We start from the raw sequence: 16663 nt of genomic DNA, 5'->3' as shown, positions 1-16663 counted from the left end.
TCTGCATAGGTTCGGTCGTCGTACTGCAGATTCCAAAGCCATCGTCCTAGTACTGTGTTCTTTTCCAAGTCAGTCGTGCTCCTTTCCAAGCCATTTCTTCTATCGAAAGTCTCGTACCGTCAGAATCATTCACACGAGCATTCTCTCACTGTCACTGAAAACCCAGCAATCGGCTAAAATGAATATTTGTGTTAGAAAATCTGAATACAAGGTAGTTTTACAGTCAAACAAGACAGCGGCCCCTATGGACCACATAATTGAGAAACACAAAAATAGTAAAAAAAATATATACAATCATACAGAATCAACAAGAGTGCAATAGCAAACAGAAGATCCCATGGCACAAGAAAACCGAAGGAATTGTAATTTGGATGGCACGCAAGAAAACACACACTCAATCCTGTACGAATGATTATGTAAAAAGAATTCTACTAAATATTGAAATCCTTATATATGCAAGGCATAACAAACCGATATGTAGTGATTTGGGTGGCACCATTCCTTTTAAACACACACCCCCCCCCCCCCCCCCCCCCCCTTTAAAAATTATAATTCTACATGAGTCTTGTCAAATTCCTGCAAATGGCCTTAGAAATTAAACCACTTCAACCGGAAAAACATCATCTAAAGGCATGTTCGGATTCCCTCCCCTTCACAACTCCGCTCAGGGAGCTGGAGGAGCGGCAGTTCAAAATCGCAGAATGGGGAAGGAGGCGCTCCGCAGATCCTGAGATTTTACGGAGCGGGAGGATTACCGAACAGCCCCTAACACTCCTTTCAAATGCCAAAAAAGAAAGAAAGAGAAAGGAAAAGAGCATCAAGAAAAGATCCATTGGGAAAATAAAGCGTCCTCTGCGACCGCAAGGGGTACCCAATAGACGCACACCGAACTCGTTTAAAGCCGGCGAGGAAGCCCAGGAACCGCCGCCCACTCCTCCACTTCCCACTTCCCACCTCCGAAACCACCCAACCATCTTCCTCCCCTTTGGAGCCCGATCGACGAGCTCCGGTAACGGCGCAAGCGCTGGTCGTCGTCGTCTCCGGCCGGCGACGATGGCGGCTGCACGGGCGCACGTGGAGAGGCTCCGGCGGTAGCGGTACTACATCGGGCGCGGCGAGCAGAACCCGCTGGCGGAGGACATGCACCAGGCGGTGAACTACCTGAGCCAGGAGCTCTACTCCAAGGACGTCCACTTCCTCATGGAGCTCGTCCAGGTGACCCTGCTTTCTTGCTTTCTTCTTCCTTCGGCACTCTGTTTTTGTACTACTCTACAATGCTACTATACTACTGGTACAAAGAAAAAAAGTCTTCAGAGTCTGGATTCTATTATGCGTGCTCAGATTAGTGTGGATTTTATTTCCATGCATTTTCAAGAAAGCGTACGGATTTTTTAATTCCTAAAAATGCTTTCACAGATTATTTTTATGTGCATTTGGTTCATCTTGTGCTCGTCGCCTACAAAAATCTACAGTTCTGATTAATTTCGTTATTATACATACCCCCCCCCCCCCCTCCCCCACTGAATTTTCCGGCTATTTTTTCATTTACAACTTCATGTTTTATTATTTGTGCAGAAACCCGGTCACTTTTTCCCGCAAAAATAATAAAAAATAATCCTGCTATTTTCCGCTATTTTCCCTGTATTTTATCAATTTTCCGTATCTCTGTACCTTCCCTCTTTCTCCAATACGAAGCAACAAATTCTTTTTTTTTGCAGTTGGAAAAGGCAGCAGTATTTTATTTTTAGTATTTTTCTTATATATCTTATTAATGCAGAGTAATTTCCTTCACTTTTCTAAGCACTGTTTAGTGAAAGTGACTGTTGGTTTCTCTGCTCGCCGCAATTTCCTGTGAGCTCATTTGATGTCGAGTAGGGCCTACCCTTCAGTTGCACAGTATAGGATCAACTAATAAAGATGTTTTCCTTGGGACTAGGCACTGTGGCAGCACAAAAGTCACATTAACTCCTATAAGCTTGCATTTTTTGTGTTTACTTTGCATTTTCAATTTTCACACCACAGTACATTTATTCAACTCGTATTTTGCTTCTTCTTCTTTTTTTGGCGGGGGGACTCGTATTTGGCTTTATGGTGTCTGGTGGCCATGTTCTCCAAAAAATGGAGACCTAAATGATCTCGTATTTGTATTTATGAAGTAACTGTTTTAGGAACACTACTACGGTAAAGAAAAGAAAAAAATAAAAGACCAAATTCAGATCCAGTGTAACCATTTTCTGTTTTACGGAAAACAGAGATCTCCTTTATTTCTTTTCCACATTAAGAAACTATTGCAGATCTGATGTAACCATTGTAGCTTTAGCCTTGAGAACATTTTCAGTTTGCCTGTTGCCTCCACGCTATTTTGCAACTTGTTTGATTTGAAAACTTGATACAATTTTGCCGTCAAGACTGTTGAAATAATTGTGACTCTGACAAACTTGTGTGTTGCTACATGGGCTTGTTTTTCTCAAATCTCATTAACGTTTCGGTATATATATATTGCATTTCAGATTAATGCACTTTATTCAGCTGTATTTGCTCAATATCACATTCATGTTAACATTTTATTCCTGAATAACTAGAACGCTGAAGACAATGAGTACCCTGATGGAGTAGCACCGTCATTGGAGTTTCTAGTAACATCAACTGACATCACTGGATCTGGTGCATCGTCAACTTTACTCATTTTCAACAACGAGAAGGGCTTTTCTCCATCGAATATTCAGTCTATTTGTGGCGTGGGCAAATCAACGAAAAAAGGAAACAGGGACAAGGGTTACATTGGAGAGAAAGGTGAATCTTTGCAGCTCATGGATCCTTTTGTGTTCACTTGGCCAATTTGAAGCATTTTACCTTTTAATGTTAGAACTTCAATTTTGTTAGCGCGTCACCGGTTGGAACTTTCCCTGTCAAACGTTATGATAGCTGCTATATATCAAATGACATATAAGATGGGCAGAATTCTATTTAGCACTTAATCTAGTGCTTAGTTAGAATGGTGGTGGAGCAAATATTCTCATAATGTATATGTATTTTGCAAAACAAATTGGGTGCAGCATGCACAGTATTGCTTGAGATGATTTGTGGTGCAAGATATCATGCGTTCATTTCCTGACACTCAGAAACAGAGATGTGTGCATGTTTTGAAATATTAGTGTAAGAAAATAGTACCGACCACAAAATATTACCACTGGCCTTTTAAGGCCCATTGTATCTAGAAGTAAGACTCATTATTTATCATATCTATTACCACATCAAATCTTCTTGATGTTAAGTTGTCACTTGTGCATTTCACTATTGTCTCGAAAGTGTGTGGATCTATTTCTTTCATAGCCTTGCTAGGCAAACTTTAGTTTTTGGCAGGCTCCTAGAAATCGGCCTTTGCATGGCAAATTCATGCACATGGCACATCAACTTTATTAACAATTTTCCCCTCCTGTAGTATGTTTCTGATTGAGAAACATTACTCTTCATCAATAGCTTACTGAAGCAGATCCATCAAATACAGACTTGGTATAAATAATATTAAGCATGCATCGCTTCACTTTTGTTTTTAAGGCATGCTGGGCAATTGTTTCCATTCGTAGAAAAGATAAGATGTGCAAAAGATACATAGGCCCATATGGATATAACCATTTTAGCCATTTCATTTGAAGAGGTAGTCTGTGGTTATGTACATGCTTAACGTATATGTTCCCCTTATATTGAAACTCAAAATTTGTAATATCAATGTCTCTTTTTATATAGGTATTGGATTCAAAAGTGTGTTCCTGATATCAAGCCAGCCCCATATATTCAGTAATGGGTATCAAATCAAGTTTAATGAGAAGCCGTGTCCAGAATGCAATATTGGATACATTGTCCCAGAGTGGGTTGAATCCAGGCCTAGCCTTTCAGATATCAAACAGATATATGGGTCTACCAGAGTCCTTCCAACAACCTGTATCGTCCTGCCTTTGAAGGATGAGAAGGTCACTGCGGTGAAGCAGCAGCTTTCGAGCTTGCATCCAGAAATGCTACTGTTTCTGTCAAAGATCAGGCGACTTTCTGTCTGTGAAGATAACGGCAACGCTAGAGGCAGCACTGTTAGTGAGATTGCAATATCGAGTGAGAAGAACTTTGAAGTGAGGAAGAACACGCACGCGGAGTCTTACACGGTCTTTTTATCTGCTCAAGAGAACGAGAGTGAAGCAGAGTGCGGGTACCATATGTGGAGGCAGAGGTTCCCTGTCAAGGCAGAGAACAGGGTGGACAAGCGTACTGAAATCGATGAGTGGGTCATCACCCTAGCCTTCCCTCTTAAGGAGCGACTATCCCGTGGGAAGCAGCTATCCCCTGGCGTGTATGCTTTCCTTCCCACGGAGATGGTGACCAACTTCCCCTTCATCATTCAGGCTGACTTCCTCCTTGCATCTTCAAGAGAGGCGATACTGTTCGATAGTCCATGGAACAAGGGAATTCTGGAGTGTATCCCAAGTGCATTCATGAATGCCTTTGTAGCACTTGTCAAGTCCAGAACAGATGCACCAGCAATGACTATTCCGTCGATGTTCCATTACCTGCCAGTCAGTCCTTCGCTGATTCCTTTACTTGAGCCTGTTAGGTCTGGCATCAAAGAGAAGGTTCTCGTCGAGGATATAGTCCCATGTGAGTCTCACACTCCGCAGAAGATGTTTTGCAAGCCTTGCGAGGTTGTGCGGCTCAAACCAGCATTTTGGGATATCCTTGTCAAGGCGAGAGAATCTGGAGTGGACCTTAAGAACCTGTCAACTCATGGAACCTACATTCTCAGCTCTCATTTCGACAAGAGTGCATACAACAGTGTTCTTACATTTCTGGATGTCAAAAGCGTGAGCCATGAATGGTATGCAAAATGCATGGAGGGGTCTAATCTTGTCAGCAATGTAGATGAACAGCTTTATCTGGAACTCTTATCCTTTGTCGCAGACAATTGGCAAAACTTCTCCAGTACAAACTTGATCGCAATGCCTCTGCTGAAGTATGTTGACAGGAACAGAGGTGTCTCTCTCTGGAGCATATCTAGAGCTAGTCAGTGGAGTGATAGACTGTGTATTGCATCTGATGGGAAGTGGATGTCATGGCTTATCAGCTGGAACCAGGAGTTTCCATCTTCTAACCGGCTCTTTGTGCCTCCCAATACACAGGCTGCTCTACAAGGTTTTTCGCACAAGACAAAAGTGGCAGCTTGGCTTCAGAACCATGCAAAAGTGGAGATTGTGTCTGTATACAGTTATGGAAATATTGTGGTCAAGTCCTTGAACAATGATCGAAGGCCCGCCATCGCCTTTTCTCACTTTCTGTATCATTCATCCAATAAGAATTACATGGAGAGCTATCAATTAGTAGACCTGTGTCGTACCATGCCGGTAATTGACAACTATGGCAATGCTGTCACGGAAAGGCAAAGCATTCTAGTTCCTGCAAATGGTAGCAAATGGGTTGGACTGATGGGCACAAACCCATGGAGGAATGAGAAATACATTGAACTGTCAGCAGATTACAAGTCAGCAGGTCATTTCGCCGAGAACTACACACCTGCAGATCAGATCTTGGATTTTCTCAAGACAAAGATGCAGGCCTCGGATGTGCCATTCATACACCCTCCAAATGCAAGTTTCTCGACAGCCTCATCACCTCTGACTGTGGACAATGCAATCTTGCTACTGCAATGGATAAGAAATTTAAAGTCAAAAGGTGTACAACTACCAGCTAGTTTCTTGGCTTGTGTGAAAGAAGGAAGTTGGCTGAAGACATCAGTCGGATACAAGCCCCCGGCTGAATCATTTATGTCCAGTTCTGAGTGGGGTAATCTCTTGCAAAATGGATCTTCCTGTGTTGATATAGCAATGATCGATCAACAGTTCTATCAATACAAAATGAATGCATATAGGGAGGAACTCAAGGTGATCGAGGTAAGATTTGAATTTGGGGAGGCATCAGCTTACATCGGCAGACGGCTCATGTCGATGGCTGCAAGCAATATGCTGACCAGACAGCATGTATATGAGCTGCTTCAGCTGATTCGGTTTCTTCAACAGAAGGTTCTGTCACCAAGTGAACTACTCAACAGCGTGAAAGATGGACGATGGATGAAGAGTATTCTGGGCTACATGTCTCCTTCTTGCTGTATCATATATGATTCAGACTGGGCAGTTGCATCTTGTATCAGTACCCAGCCATTCCTTGATGTTGGATTCTATGGCGAGTCCATCCTTGACTACAAACAAGAGCTGAAGTTTCTTGGTGTTCAAGTTGGGTTTGAAAACAGTGAAAAGACTTACAAGCTTATAATTGATAATTTCAAGTTCAGTTCTTCATCTATCACTTCTGATGCTACTGCACTAATCCTCAAGTGTATCCGGTATGCTAGCCCATGTGATGATTTCTTGAGGAAGCTCAGAGATTTGAAATGGTTGAAGACCAATGTGGGATTCCGTGCTCCTAGTGAATCTTTTCTTCTAGATCCAGAATGGGAGTGCCTGGTAAAGGTGTTCAACGGAGTTCCTGTAGTTGATTCTGGATTTTATGGCAGTAAGATCAGCCCGTACAAAGAAGAGTTGAAGAAGACAGGGTTGATTGCAGGATTTGACCAGGCATCGAAGGCTATAGCAAATATTTTCAAGCAAATGGTCCTGAAGTCATCGCTTACAAAGGCAAGTGTCCTGGCTCTTCTAGCTTGTTATCGGAAGCTGAGAACACACGACCCAATTCCTGTTGATCTTTTCAACTGCATGCGGAGTGAGAAATGGTTGTGCACATCACTGGGATTCAGGTTACCGTTGGAGGCAATCTTATTTGATGAAGATTGGCAGTCTCTGTCGCCAATAGCAAGCTTACCCATCATCAATGATGGTGACTCTAATGGTGGTTTAGGCAAAGAGATGCATGGTTACAAAGCTGAGCTGAAAGATTTAGGTGTCACAACAGAAGTGAAAGCTCATGGTGCTAGGCCTACTGTCACTTGTCTCAACATTTGTGATAACCCTGTAGACATTCCTGCAGCTAGGTTTGTCATCAATGGTCTCAACATTCCTGCAGACCCTGCATCCATATCTGTCGCTACCATGTTGTCATTGCTTGGGTGTGTCAAGAGCTGGCTGGCCTGTGCAGCAACATTTCCCAAGGAATTTATGGAGGAAATCACTAGCTGCAAGTGGTTGAAGACAACATTTGGATACCAATCTCTTGATGGATGCATACTCTTTGATCCAAAGCAGTCTTCCATGTGCGTAACAGATGGCCCTTTCATCGATGAATCTTTCTATGGTTCAGACATCGCCTCATTCAAGGGTGCACTTGCGGCAATTGGAGTAACTGTCGATGTTCGATGTGGGCATGGCCTTGTTGCTCAGCATCTGAGGAGCCACAAAGAAACTGCTACCATTTCCAGGATCTACTTGTACCTCAAGGAGTGCAGCTGGGGGCCTGAGAAGAACAAAGAGGGTAGTGACTGGATCTGGATACCAAATGAAAAAGGAGGTGGAGAATGGGTGAGCCCGCTGAGCTGTGTTCTTCATGATCAGAACAACCTCTTCAGCCAGCAACTGCATGTCCTAGACAGATACTATGATGATAGGAAGCTGTTGGACTTCTTCTCATCAGTTTTCGGCGTGGGGTATGACCCTGGTGCCGAAGACCATTGCAAACTCTGGAGCGCATGGGAGAGCTCCGGCGGTGAGATATCTGTAACCAATTGCTCTGCTTTCTGGCAGTTCATTGCAAGGAACTGGAGCAAGAGCATGGAGAAGCTTATCTCTGGTTGTGTCAAGGTCCCGGCTTGTACGGATGGGAAGATCATTTTATCGCGGAAGGAGGATGTGTTTATTCCTGACGATCTGCTGCTTAAGGGTCTGTTCGACAAGCTTCCTCGACAATCCATTTTTATCTGGTACCCTCCTTCCGTCTCTCGAGCAAGGCTCAACAACGTGTATGGCGGCATCGGTGTTCAGGCAGTATCCAAAGCCGCCGAGAAGAGCGATTCTTTTGTCGTCTTGGGCCAGGATGGCAGTTGCAAAACGGTTGCTGGCCAGCGTGAGGTGATCAGTGTTGGTCTGCTCCAGATAGTCCTTGCTTTCCTTGCTGATCCAGCTCTTGACATTGCTTCCAAAGAACGGCACACTATGGTCTCTTGCCTGCTGAATGTGAGCGTCCTGGAGACCAAGGAGCCGATCACGGTGGGGTACCGCGTGAAGCTGTCTTCCGGAGAGGCTGTGGACGTGGAGGCCAGCCGGATGATCAGGTGGGAGAGGGAGAACTCGAAGCTGTACGTGCAGCGAGGCGATGGTGCTGGTGCTGGTGCTGCAGCTGGTTACAAAGAGAAGATTGAGTTTGCGACGAACTTTGCTGACGAGATAGCCCGAGGGCTGCTGTTTGAGACGCCAGACCGCATCCCTTCACTTGCTGAACTCGTGAAGGTCGGCAGCCTAGTGGACTTCCAGGACGATGCTGTGAAGTACCTGCTGAAGTCGAAGAATCTGCAGCTGTTCCCTGAAGACGAGGCGTTCCTGAACGCTGCATCACTAGGTCTGTCCCTCCCTCACAAACTCGGAGAGTTCATCTCACTACAGCACGTCTGAATTTTCCCCCTGCTGATGCTAACTAAGCACAACTCTGAACTCCTGTATGTGTGCAGGTTGCAGCAAGAAGCATTAGCGGTCTTCTTCGGCTTTCGCTCTTCCATGTTCCTCTGCGTGAGTCGCGGGTTAAACGGGAAGGGCATTGTTTTTCGCTTCTTTTACACAATGTAGGTTCCTCCGGTGTTGCATCCTTTGTGCGATAGAGCCTGACATTTGTGATCTTTTTTCTCTTGTTAATTGGTATAGTAGGTTGTTGATGGCCACAATGGCAGGGAGCTTGGTTGTGTTCCGCGTATCCGAAGCATTTTCATGAACGCAACAAAGTGCTTCACTACTACCGTCTCGGAGTCAAGAGATAATTTGTTGCTTTCAGTTCAGCACTAAACAAGCCGATGTTTTGCTTGTTTGTACTATGTGTGGGGCTCTCTGCCTCGTTGGCCAGAATCTGTCAAGTGTCTTGAGACTTATGAGGATGTTAGAACTGGTACTGGACTACTGGTTAGTTATGATGTCTCTGGTTAATTTCCCTTCCATTTAGTATTTGGTATCTGAGATGAATGATGCATGCATGCACAGTTGTTGGTTTAGTTTAAGCGAATTCATGACCACCTTTTCAAATCCTGCATACTTGGTACCAGGCTGCTGATGACTGTTGCTTGGAATGTGGGTAAAACGACTAGCTCCATTCAGTCGGTGCACTTTGGTTTACTGAATTATTGCGTTAGGTTTCATTGAATAGTTCAATCGAGGAGCCAGATGTTTGTTTTGTAGTTGCAGAAATGAGACGATTGATTGATCATGTTCAAACTGATCCTCTTGCTCACTTTGTTCTTTGGCCATGTGCGCAGCCATTTGCTGGTGGGCAATGCCTCTTATCTTTAAAATACAGGACCATGTGAGTTTTCGCCAAAAACTGAACAAGCTGTCAGGAACAAATAACAAACGGACCTTGATCATAATCCGTGTCTGCTGGGAAAACTTGAGGTCAAGTTTGTTTGAGTTTGCTGATGCAGTGTCAGCTGTGCTCTGACAGCAGACAAGGTGTTTTCTCTTCTATCTTTTCTGAGAAAACGAGAAAGCCTTGTGATCTCAATACATCGATAGAAGAGGAAACAAACAGCTTTGTTCAACACCAACAAGGATGACCCGGGTTTACAACACCAACACATGGAGAAAACAATCTCAAAAGGGGATTTAATCTACTTCTTCTCTTACATATAAACTTTTCTCCCATCAGGGAGGAAAGTGTGGCGCCAGGCAAAATATTGCCAGTATTTTAGTTGGTGTTATCAGGCACCACCTTGACACAGACTCTTCCTCCTGGGACCCGAGAAGGTCTCTCTACAAGTTCCCCAAGTCCACCTCAACCATTGTTAAGGATCACCACGCCAAATAGATATTGACTCATTTTCATACAATCCAAGCATAATTTGTCTGTGCGAGTGGCTCTCCTTTGTTCTTAGAGCACTGTTTGGTATGAGGTACCAAGTACTCCCTCTGTAAACTTTTATAAGAGAGATTGAGCACAAGTCTAATACTCCTTCCTAAAAAGCTTGTCGTTCAAACAGATGTATCTAGCACTAACAATTTGAGCGACAGGCTTACAACTAAAGAAAGAAATCTAGTTGACATAGTATTAAGAAGCACCCAATGGGGTCTCTGCCACTGCTCTCGCCAACAACAATGCATGATGCTCATTTTCATACAAATTACTCAAGCAGAAAGGACAAGATACCATGTCAGCAACATCACAAATTATCTTACAATGCGATCACAAATCATCCAGATATAATAATACTCAAGTCATAGGTGACAGATCATAGTCATGTATTTTAAGAGTCACAGATAATAGTGCAGGAATAGAACTGATATACATCATCTTGCTTCTCCATCAAACAAGATACCTTTCATCTTTCACTTCATTGGCTTGTATTCAGGACGAGTAGCTAAGTCAGGAAGAGTGAACACACCAATACCAAGAACAATTGAAGCCGAACCCAACATGGTCACCTTCTTGGCTGTAGTTATCCAGCGCCTGCAGGTACGTAGGTGGGATGAGACAGTAAGAACTATGCTACATATATCATGTAGCAGAGGAAAAAACAGAGCAAATATCTATGTCTACATATGCTAGATACTGTACCATCAAGGGTAACTCGTGTAGCAGAGGAAAAACAGAGCAAATATCTATGTCTACATATGCTAGATATTGTACCATTAAGGGTAACTCATGTAGCAGAGGAAAAACAGGGCAAATATCTATGTACATATGGTCGATATTGTACCATCAAGGGTCAACTCCTGTAGCAGAGGAAAATCGGAGCAAATAGCTGTCTACATATGGAAACATATGGTCAATATTGTACCATCGAGGGTCAAGTCCTGTAGCAGAGAGAAAACAGAGGAAATATGGTTGATAGATATTGTACCATTGAGGGTCATTTGGTCTTGGCTTGATTTGTGTGCAGAGAATCCTGAGCATATGTCTGTCTTCCTGGGAAGCCGTGGAAAATAGACCAACCTTCTTGGACTGAGCACGGGCGATGAGATCATACAGCTCCTCCTTCTTCTGCTGGATTTGCGCTGCACGGTCCTCCAAGGAAGGGGTGGATCTAGATTGCTGAAAACAACGAAGCAGCATTGAGAATTGATGACCAAGTAATCTTAGACAAGAGATGTCTGAGTGCAGCGTATATTAATCTAATCTTAAGCAAAAGGTAATTCGGGTTTACTGTGTTCATTTCATATAAATTCTGCTAGGCAGTCTCTTTTAATGGAAATGAAATAACGATGCCAAATTTACCAGCACGTCAAGCAGCACAGCAAAACAGCAATCTAAATCTAGATGGAAATGAAAAAGATGCATGTTTTAAGGATAGCGATTCATCCCTATGATGATGTAATATACTAGAATGCTACGCCGAGTAGAAAGGAGGGCCTCCACCGATCGGAGCCAGAATCAGACGTGAGGCCACAGGTCTAGGAAAACGGCGAGCCGGAGATGGAAAGGAGGTCAAGATACCTGCTGGGTGTGGACGAGCCGGCGAAGCCCCTGCCCCGCCGGACGCAGGATCCTCGTCGCCGCCGTGCGGAGGGAAGCCGCCATCGTCGCAGGCATGCAAACAAGCAGGAATCGATCACCGAAGACTCAAGAAATCAGGCCGGGTTGGAACCTAACTTGCGGGTCGGAACTACTGATTAGGGTTAGGGGTCGGAACCTGCCTTGCAGATCGGATCTACTGGTTGTTAGGCTTAGGGTCCCTCGCTGTTCGCCTTCCGCCGCCGAGGAGGAGAAGAAGGACATGCTTTGATGGATCGGGCAGTTCTCTCGGTATATCTACCGGGTAAATGGGTTCGCGCCAGGTATAGGTAGCCTGGCCAGCAGGCAGCAGGCCCAGCCCATCCGCGACATGGCAAGTGATAAAGGCCCTGTTACTAAAACAAAAATGATAAAGGCCCTGGTCCGGATGGTTTCTTTGTCCGGTTTCTTTTTTTTTATCTATACTACTTTTTAAAAAGCAAACATATTTCTTTTCTAAGACCACCGTCAGGGGTACCCAGTCAAATTACTACCGTCATATTATCTCACTTAATTAGATCTAATGACTCGAATGAATCTAACTGGATGTCGAGCGTGCCCGTAGCAGTTACCTTGGGCACGCAAAATTTTCCACCGGAGGCATAATACGCTACCGAGGCTCGTGGGCCCTCATCTCCTTCATAATTTTCTATCATTAAGCAAGCACGTGCGATGGCGTGGTCTCTCTGTGTCGCTGAAAGGCACTTGATGGCGAGGGCGCACGCGGAGACGGGTTTAGTAGGGGCCCGACGGGTGGGTAAGGGCGGGCATGGAGATCACTATTCCTGTGTCAGCGAACATACTGCAAGTGTGTGTGACGAGGACGAACTTGGCACATGCAATGGTGGGGAGTGGTGACGATGGTCGGCTGGAGGAGAACACAAGAAACAAAGCCATGCGGTTGCATCAGGCATGTATAGCTGATCAATGACTATGCATATTTTTGCCCAAATGGTTTAGATGGTTTTAACTGGAGGTATCAATGTGCTTTCTTTGGATGCATGTATTCTCTTTTGATTATTGGAGAGAAGAGACGTAACTAGGTTTGCAATGGTACAAACGAAATATTTGAGTCTCAGTTTCTCATGTTCATGTAGTTAATAACACAACATATGGATTAAAGTAAAGATCGTCTGCATTAATTCGTCACTATGTATTTGCTGTAAGAGGAAATAAGTGAGTACAACGACATTGAATTTCAGAGTACAGTGTTATGTATTTTATTCGTCAGTATATGGTCCTCCGACATGCATGTGCTTCTTTAAATTGTTTATTACACAGAACCCTTCAAAATTATCTTATAACCTGCTTATGCAAAACATGATTTCAGTTTGGTGCATTTTCTTGCTTTGTTAGGCTGTGTGGTGTATCAGATTTAGGTCGGTTCAAAGGAAATCTGCGGGAGATTCGCATGAGATAGCAATAGTGTGGCCCATGAAACAGCAAAAAATTATCAACGTGGTGTATCAGATGTACTCCTACATTGACTTTCAGAGCACCATCAACTAGCTTGATCTGGTGTCCACTCGAATAGAAAAGAAGATGAAGTGTGTGACCATTGTAGCTACTGCTTAATTCAGGTATATACATTGATTGTTCATGCAATTTTTTTCTATCATTTAACCAAATGACGAATGTGTGCATCTGAAGAAGGACTGAGGGTGAGAAGAACAGTTTGTGCGGCTTGGAGTGGGTGAGAATTTTCTAGCCGGTAATTAGGGATTTCCAGCAAACGCGGCAGAGCAAAATCCATGTGATCAAGGTACCTCTGTTTCCTCAATCCTACCAGGAAAGTTTTCAGACTATACTGGTTCCAAGTTGAGATTGTTTGTAGAGAAATCCAGATAGTTGCACTAGTAGGAAAAGGGGCTTTTACCCCGGTTCATAAGGGCCTTTAGTCCCGGTTCAGGAACCGGGACTAAAGGGTCGTTACTAATGCCCTAGCCCTTTAGTCCCGGTTCTTACACGAACCGGGACTAAAGGCCGTCCACGTGGCCGGTGCGGGGAGCCCAGGCAGGAGGGCCTTTGGTCCCGGTTGGTGCCACCAACCGGGACCAATAGGCATCCACGCGTCAGCACCTGGCAGGAGCTGAGGTTTTTGTTTTTTTTGAAAGGGGGGGGGGGGTTTGGGGGTTTTGGGGGGTTAATTTAGGTTGTTATTAGGTAGCTATTAGAGAGAAGTGTCCTCTCTTATATCTCCGTGCTTGGTTTACCAACGCTACGTACTGCTATGCCTAAACATGGCTTAGATTGAAGTGAAGGCAACATGTGGTGCATGTCGAAAGTAATACTAATCCGGACTTGATCAAGTTTGGATTGTACTACTTTCGACACGCACCACATGCATGTTGCCTTCACTTCAATCCAATCCATGTTCATTTCACCCGCTGATATATAATAACTCTTCATGCACGCATCATGCATCATCATATATAATAACAAGTCCTACTAATCATCATCATACAACTTCTACTCGTTATTAATAACAAGTCACACGATCATCATCCTCACAGTCATCGAACCAACCCTACTTAATTGTTCTTAGCACATGATCATCAGTATTAGGTAGGACCGAAATACCCTCTTTAAGATAAAATAGCATAAAACAATATAGACCCTGACTCTCCATTATGGAGAATGGAGATCATCCTGTCTCCAATTCTTGCGCCTCGCTTCCTTTTGCTTCCAAGAACCTCCTTGCGACTGTCCATACATTTTTTCCATTCTTTGATTTGCATGTCTCCACTTCTTTTAGAAATCCGGTATGGACAGTTGAGATTCGTAGGATGAGCTGGTTGTATATTCAAAACATCAAGCCTACCATTCTGATACATCAAATGAGGCACACAATCCTCTGGGATTATCTGTTGAAAAACATAGTAATAACTTCATAGTTAGCAATGATAATGCACTAGTTTTAGAACTATGCAAAATATGCACGGATGTCGTAATAGTAAGAAATCTTACCAGGGTATCTCCATAGTAGTTACCGTAGTTCAACACGTGCACTAGTGGCACGTATGGAGGACCATAATGATGAGGAGTTTGATTGTAGATATTGTAATTCTTAATATCAGTACAAAATCCGACCAGATGAGTTTTCTCCTTATAAGTTAACTCAGAGCCATCGGTGTAGTAGGTTCTGTCTACCATGTTCCGCACATTGTTTGAACAATCAAAATAAGCTGTCACTGAAAATAAGCTGTCAACTATTTTGAAATGAACAATATAAATTAGCTAATAACTATGTTTGAGAAACTCACATAGCGGTAGAATTGGAGGCGTATCAACAAGGACCCAAATGTCCATATTGTCTTGCTCGATGTCAGGATCACCAAGATCCATGGTGACAAGCATACCCTCATCAAAACCATACATCTTGCAAAATGCTTCCCAATTTTTGCAACCAAAATGGGTTACGCTCTCAGAATTATACAGCTTTACTTCAAAATCTATATCATGATGGGTCCTTAGGTGAATTTTCTTTGTTTCCATACTTTCATGGTCTTCAAAACCCATCCTCTCCAAGACGTAGCGTCTTGCATGGCATGGGATAAGCTAGCCGGATTGTAAAAGATGAAAAGTACACGTTGAAATAGTTGAAGTCGTGCTTAATTACGAAAAAATAACACTTGTCGTCGTTGCGTACCGTTTCAACATCGAACGTCTCCTCCAGCTTAATACTGAAGCGCCGATCTTCGTCCAGGTGAGGCCTGTCGCACTGACCTCGGTCGTCGTGGCACCAGTCGCACTCCCCCGGGAGACTTTCGTCGTCCGAGTACGACATTTCCTATGTTCATATATAATTCAAATATTAAACATCTACAATTAAATATATGTACTAAAAAACCTAAGTTAGATCATTATTATTCATCACGGGTTGACTATCGGTTTGTCGAGTCTTTTCTTGAAAACTCTCAGCTCACATGGTGTATACATTCGACCGTTGGTGATGGTCGCTCCTCCCTTTGTCCCCGTGTGCATTACACCAAAATTTCTAGCTAGCACACGGGAACAAAGGAGAAGCGACCCCCACGACAACAGTCGGGATTCTTTGTCCTCTCATATATATATGGTGGAAGTCTCCCTCACTGATTCCTCTCTGACATTTGCGACCGTCGGTGATGGTAGCTCCTCCTTTCGTTCTCGAGTGCATTACACCAAATTGTCTAGCACACGGGAACGAAGGAGATGCTACCCCCACGACAACAGTCGGGATTCTTCGTCCTCTCATATATGGTGGAGACTCGACAGACTTACAGTCAACCCGAAATATCGTTTAATTATCTTTCTAAAAGAGGATTTGGCTGGTCTCACCTCGATGTCGGAGGGGGCGGTGACGGGGACGACGGCGGGGATGATGGCGGGGCCGGGGGGCTCCTAGATTTCTGCGAAAACAAAAACCCTATAAGCTATCAACTAATCATAGTGCTCTCCAATTTTAGCATTCAAAGTAGGATCGGAGTAGTTTTGCACTTTGAGCATTCAATAAGCAAAATCAAATCACAAAATAAAGTAGTATTCAAATTAGGATGCATTCAATTATAAGCAAAACTACATCATCTCCATGCGTCCGTACATCGCCGAATATTATCACTAATACACCTCGAATACTATCATACATATAGCATCGCTAGTACAGCTAGAACAGTAGCGCCCGACGGGTATCGGCGCGGGCGGTGGACACCCAAAGGGACGGAACCATCACAGGATCATAGCTCCAGTGAGATCCCTGAAGAACCTGCCAGGTATTGTCGAACCTGCCCTCCAACGCAACCATGTAGCGACGGACGTGCTGGTCCTCCTCGCTGACACGGTGACGTACCACCTCCGCGGTGTCCGGAAGCCTCGGCACCGTCACTGGCCCACGCGAGCGCCACCAAACAAGGATCGGGTCAACGACGGGCTGGTTCCTCACCAACCTACGCCCACCGGAAGGTAGCACCTCCCAAAACCAGCCCGGTGGAGCCCAGTCCCGGACATGGCC

The 16663-nt window shown here is 44.2% G+C and overlaps 2 protein-coding genes across 5 annotated transcripts; one reads left to right on the top strand and one right to left on the bottom strand.

The window, feature by feature from the left end:
* The first annotated feature begins 3668 nt into the window (after nucleotides 1–3668).
* LOC109784830 (uncharacterized) lies at nucleotides 3669–8673 on the top strand. Its single transcript, XM_073499270.1, has 3 exons — nucleotides 3669–6963; nucleotides 7024–8544; nucleotides 8654–8673. Exons 1-3 carry the CDS (start codon nucleotides 3672–3674, stop codon nucleotides 8671–8673), a joined length of 4833 nt encoding a protein of 1610 aa, XP_073355371.1. The 5' UTR covers nucleotides 3669–3671.
* A 1566-nt stretch (nucleotides 8674–10239) lies between these two features.
* LOC109784823 (uncharacterized) lies at nucleotides 10240–11920 on the bottom strand. Of its 4 annotated transcripts, none has more exons than XR_006663308.2 (4): nucleotides 11620–11920; nucleotides 11027–11217; nucleotides 10813–10931; nucleotides 10240–10632 (listed from the first exon to the last, which is right to left on the bottom strand). XR_006663308.2 is itself a non-coding variant. In XM_045228187.2 (4 exons), exons 2-4 carry the CDS (start codon nucleotides 11713–11715, stop codon nucleotides 10512–10514), a joined length of 408 nt encoding a protein of 135 aa, XP_045084122.1. In that variant the 5' UTR covers nucleotides 11716–11732; nucleotides 11821–11918; the 3' UTR covers nucleotides 10240–10511. The 4 variants fall into 4 exon arrangements, 2 of the variants coding, with proteins under 2 accessions (XP_045084122.1, XP_045084121.1); XR_005755722.3 differs by having other exon boundaries at nucleotides 10883–10931; nucleotides 11620–11919; XM_045228187.2 differs by lacking the exon at nucleotides 10813–10931 and having other exon boundaries at nucleotides 11620–11732; nucleotides 11821–11918.
* Nucleotides 11921–16663: the final 4743 nt, after the last annotated feature.

The sequence above is a fragment of the Aegilops tauschii genome, chromosome 5 (genome assembly GCF_002575655.3).
Source record: "Aegilops tauschii subsp. strangulata cultivar AL8/78 chromosome 5, Aet v6.0, whole genome shotgun sequence".
Taxonomy (NCBI): domain Eukaryota; kingdom Viridiplantae; phylum Streptophyta; class Magnoliopsida; order Poales; family Poaceae; genus Aegilops; species Aegilops tauschii.
The sequence above is the reverse complement of the archived record's forward strand: the minus strand, read 5'-3'. Positions and strand labels throughout refer to the sequence as shown.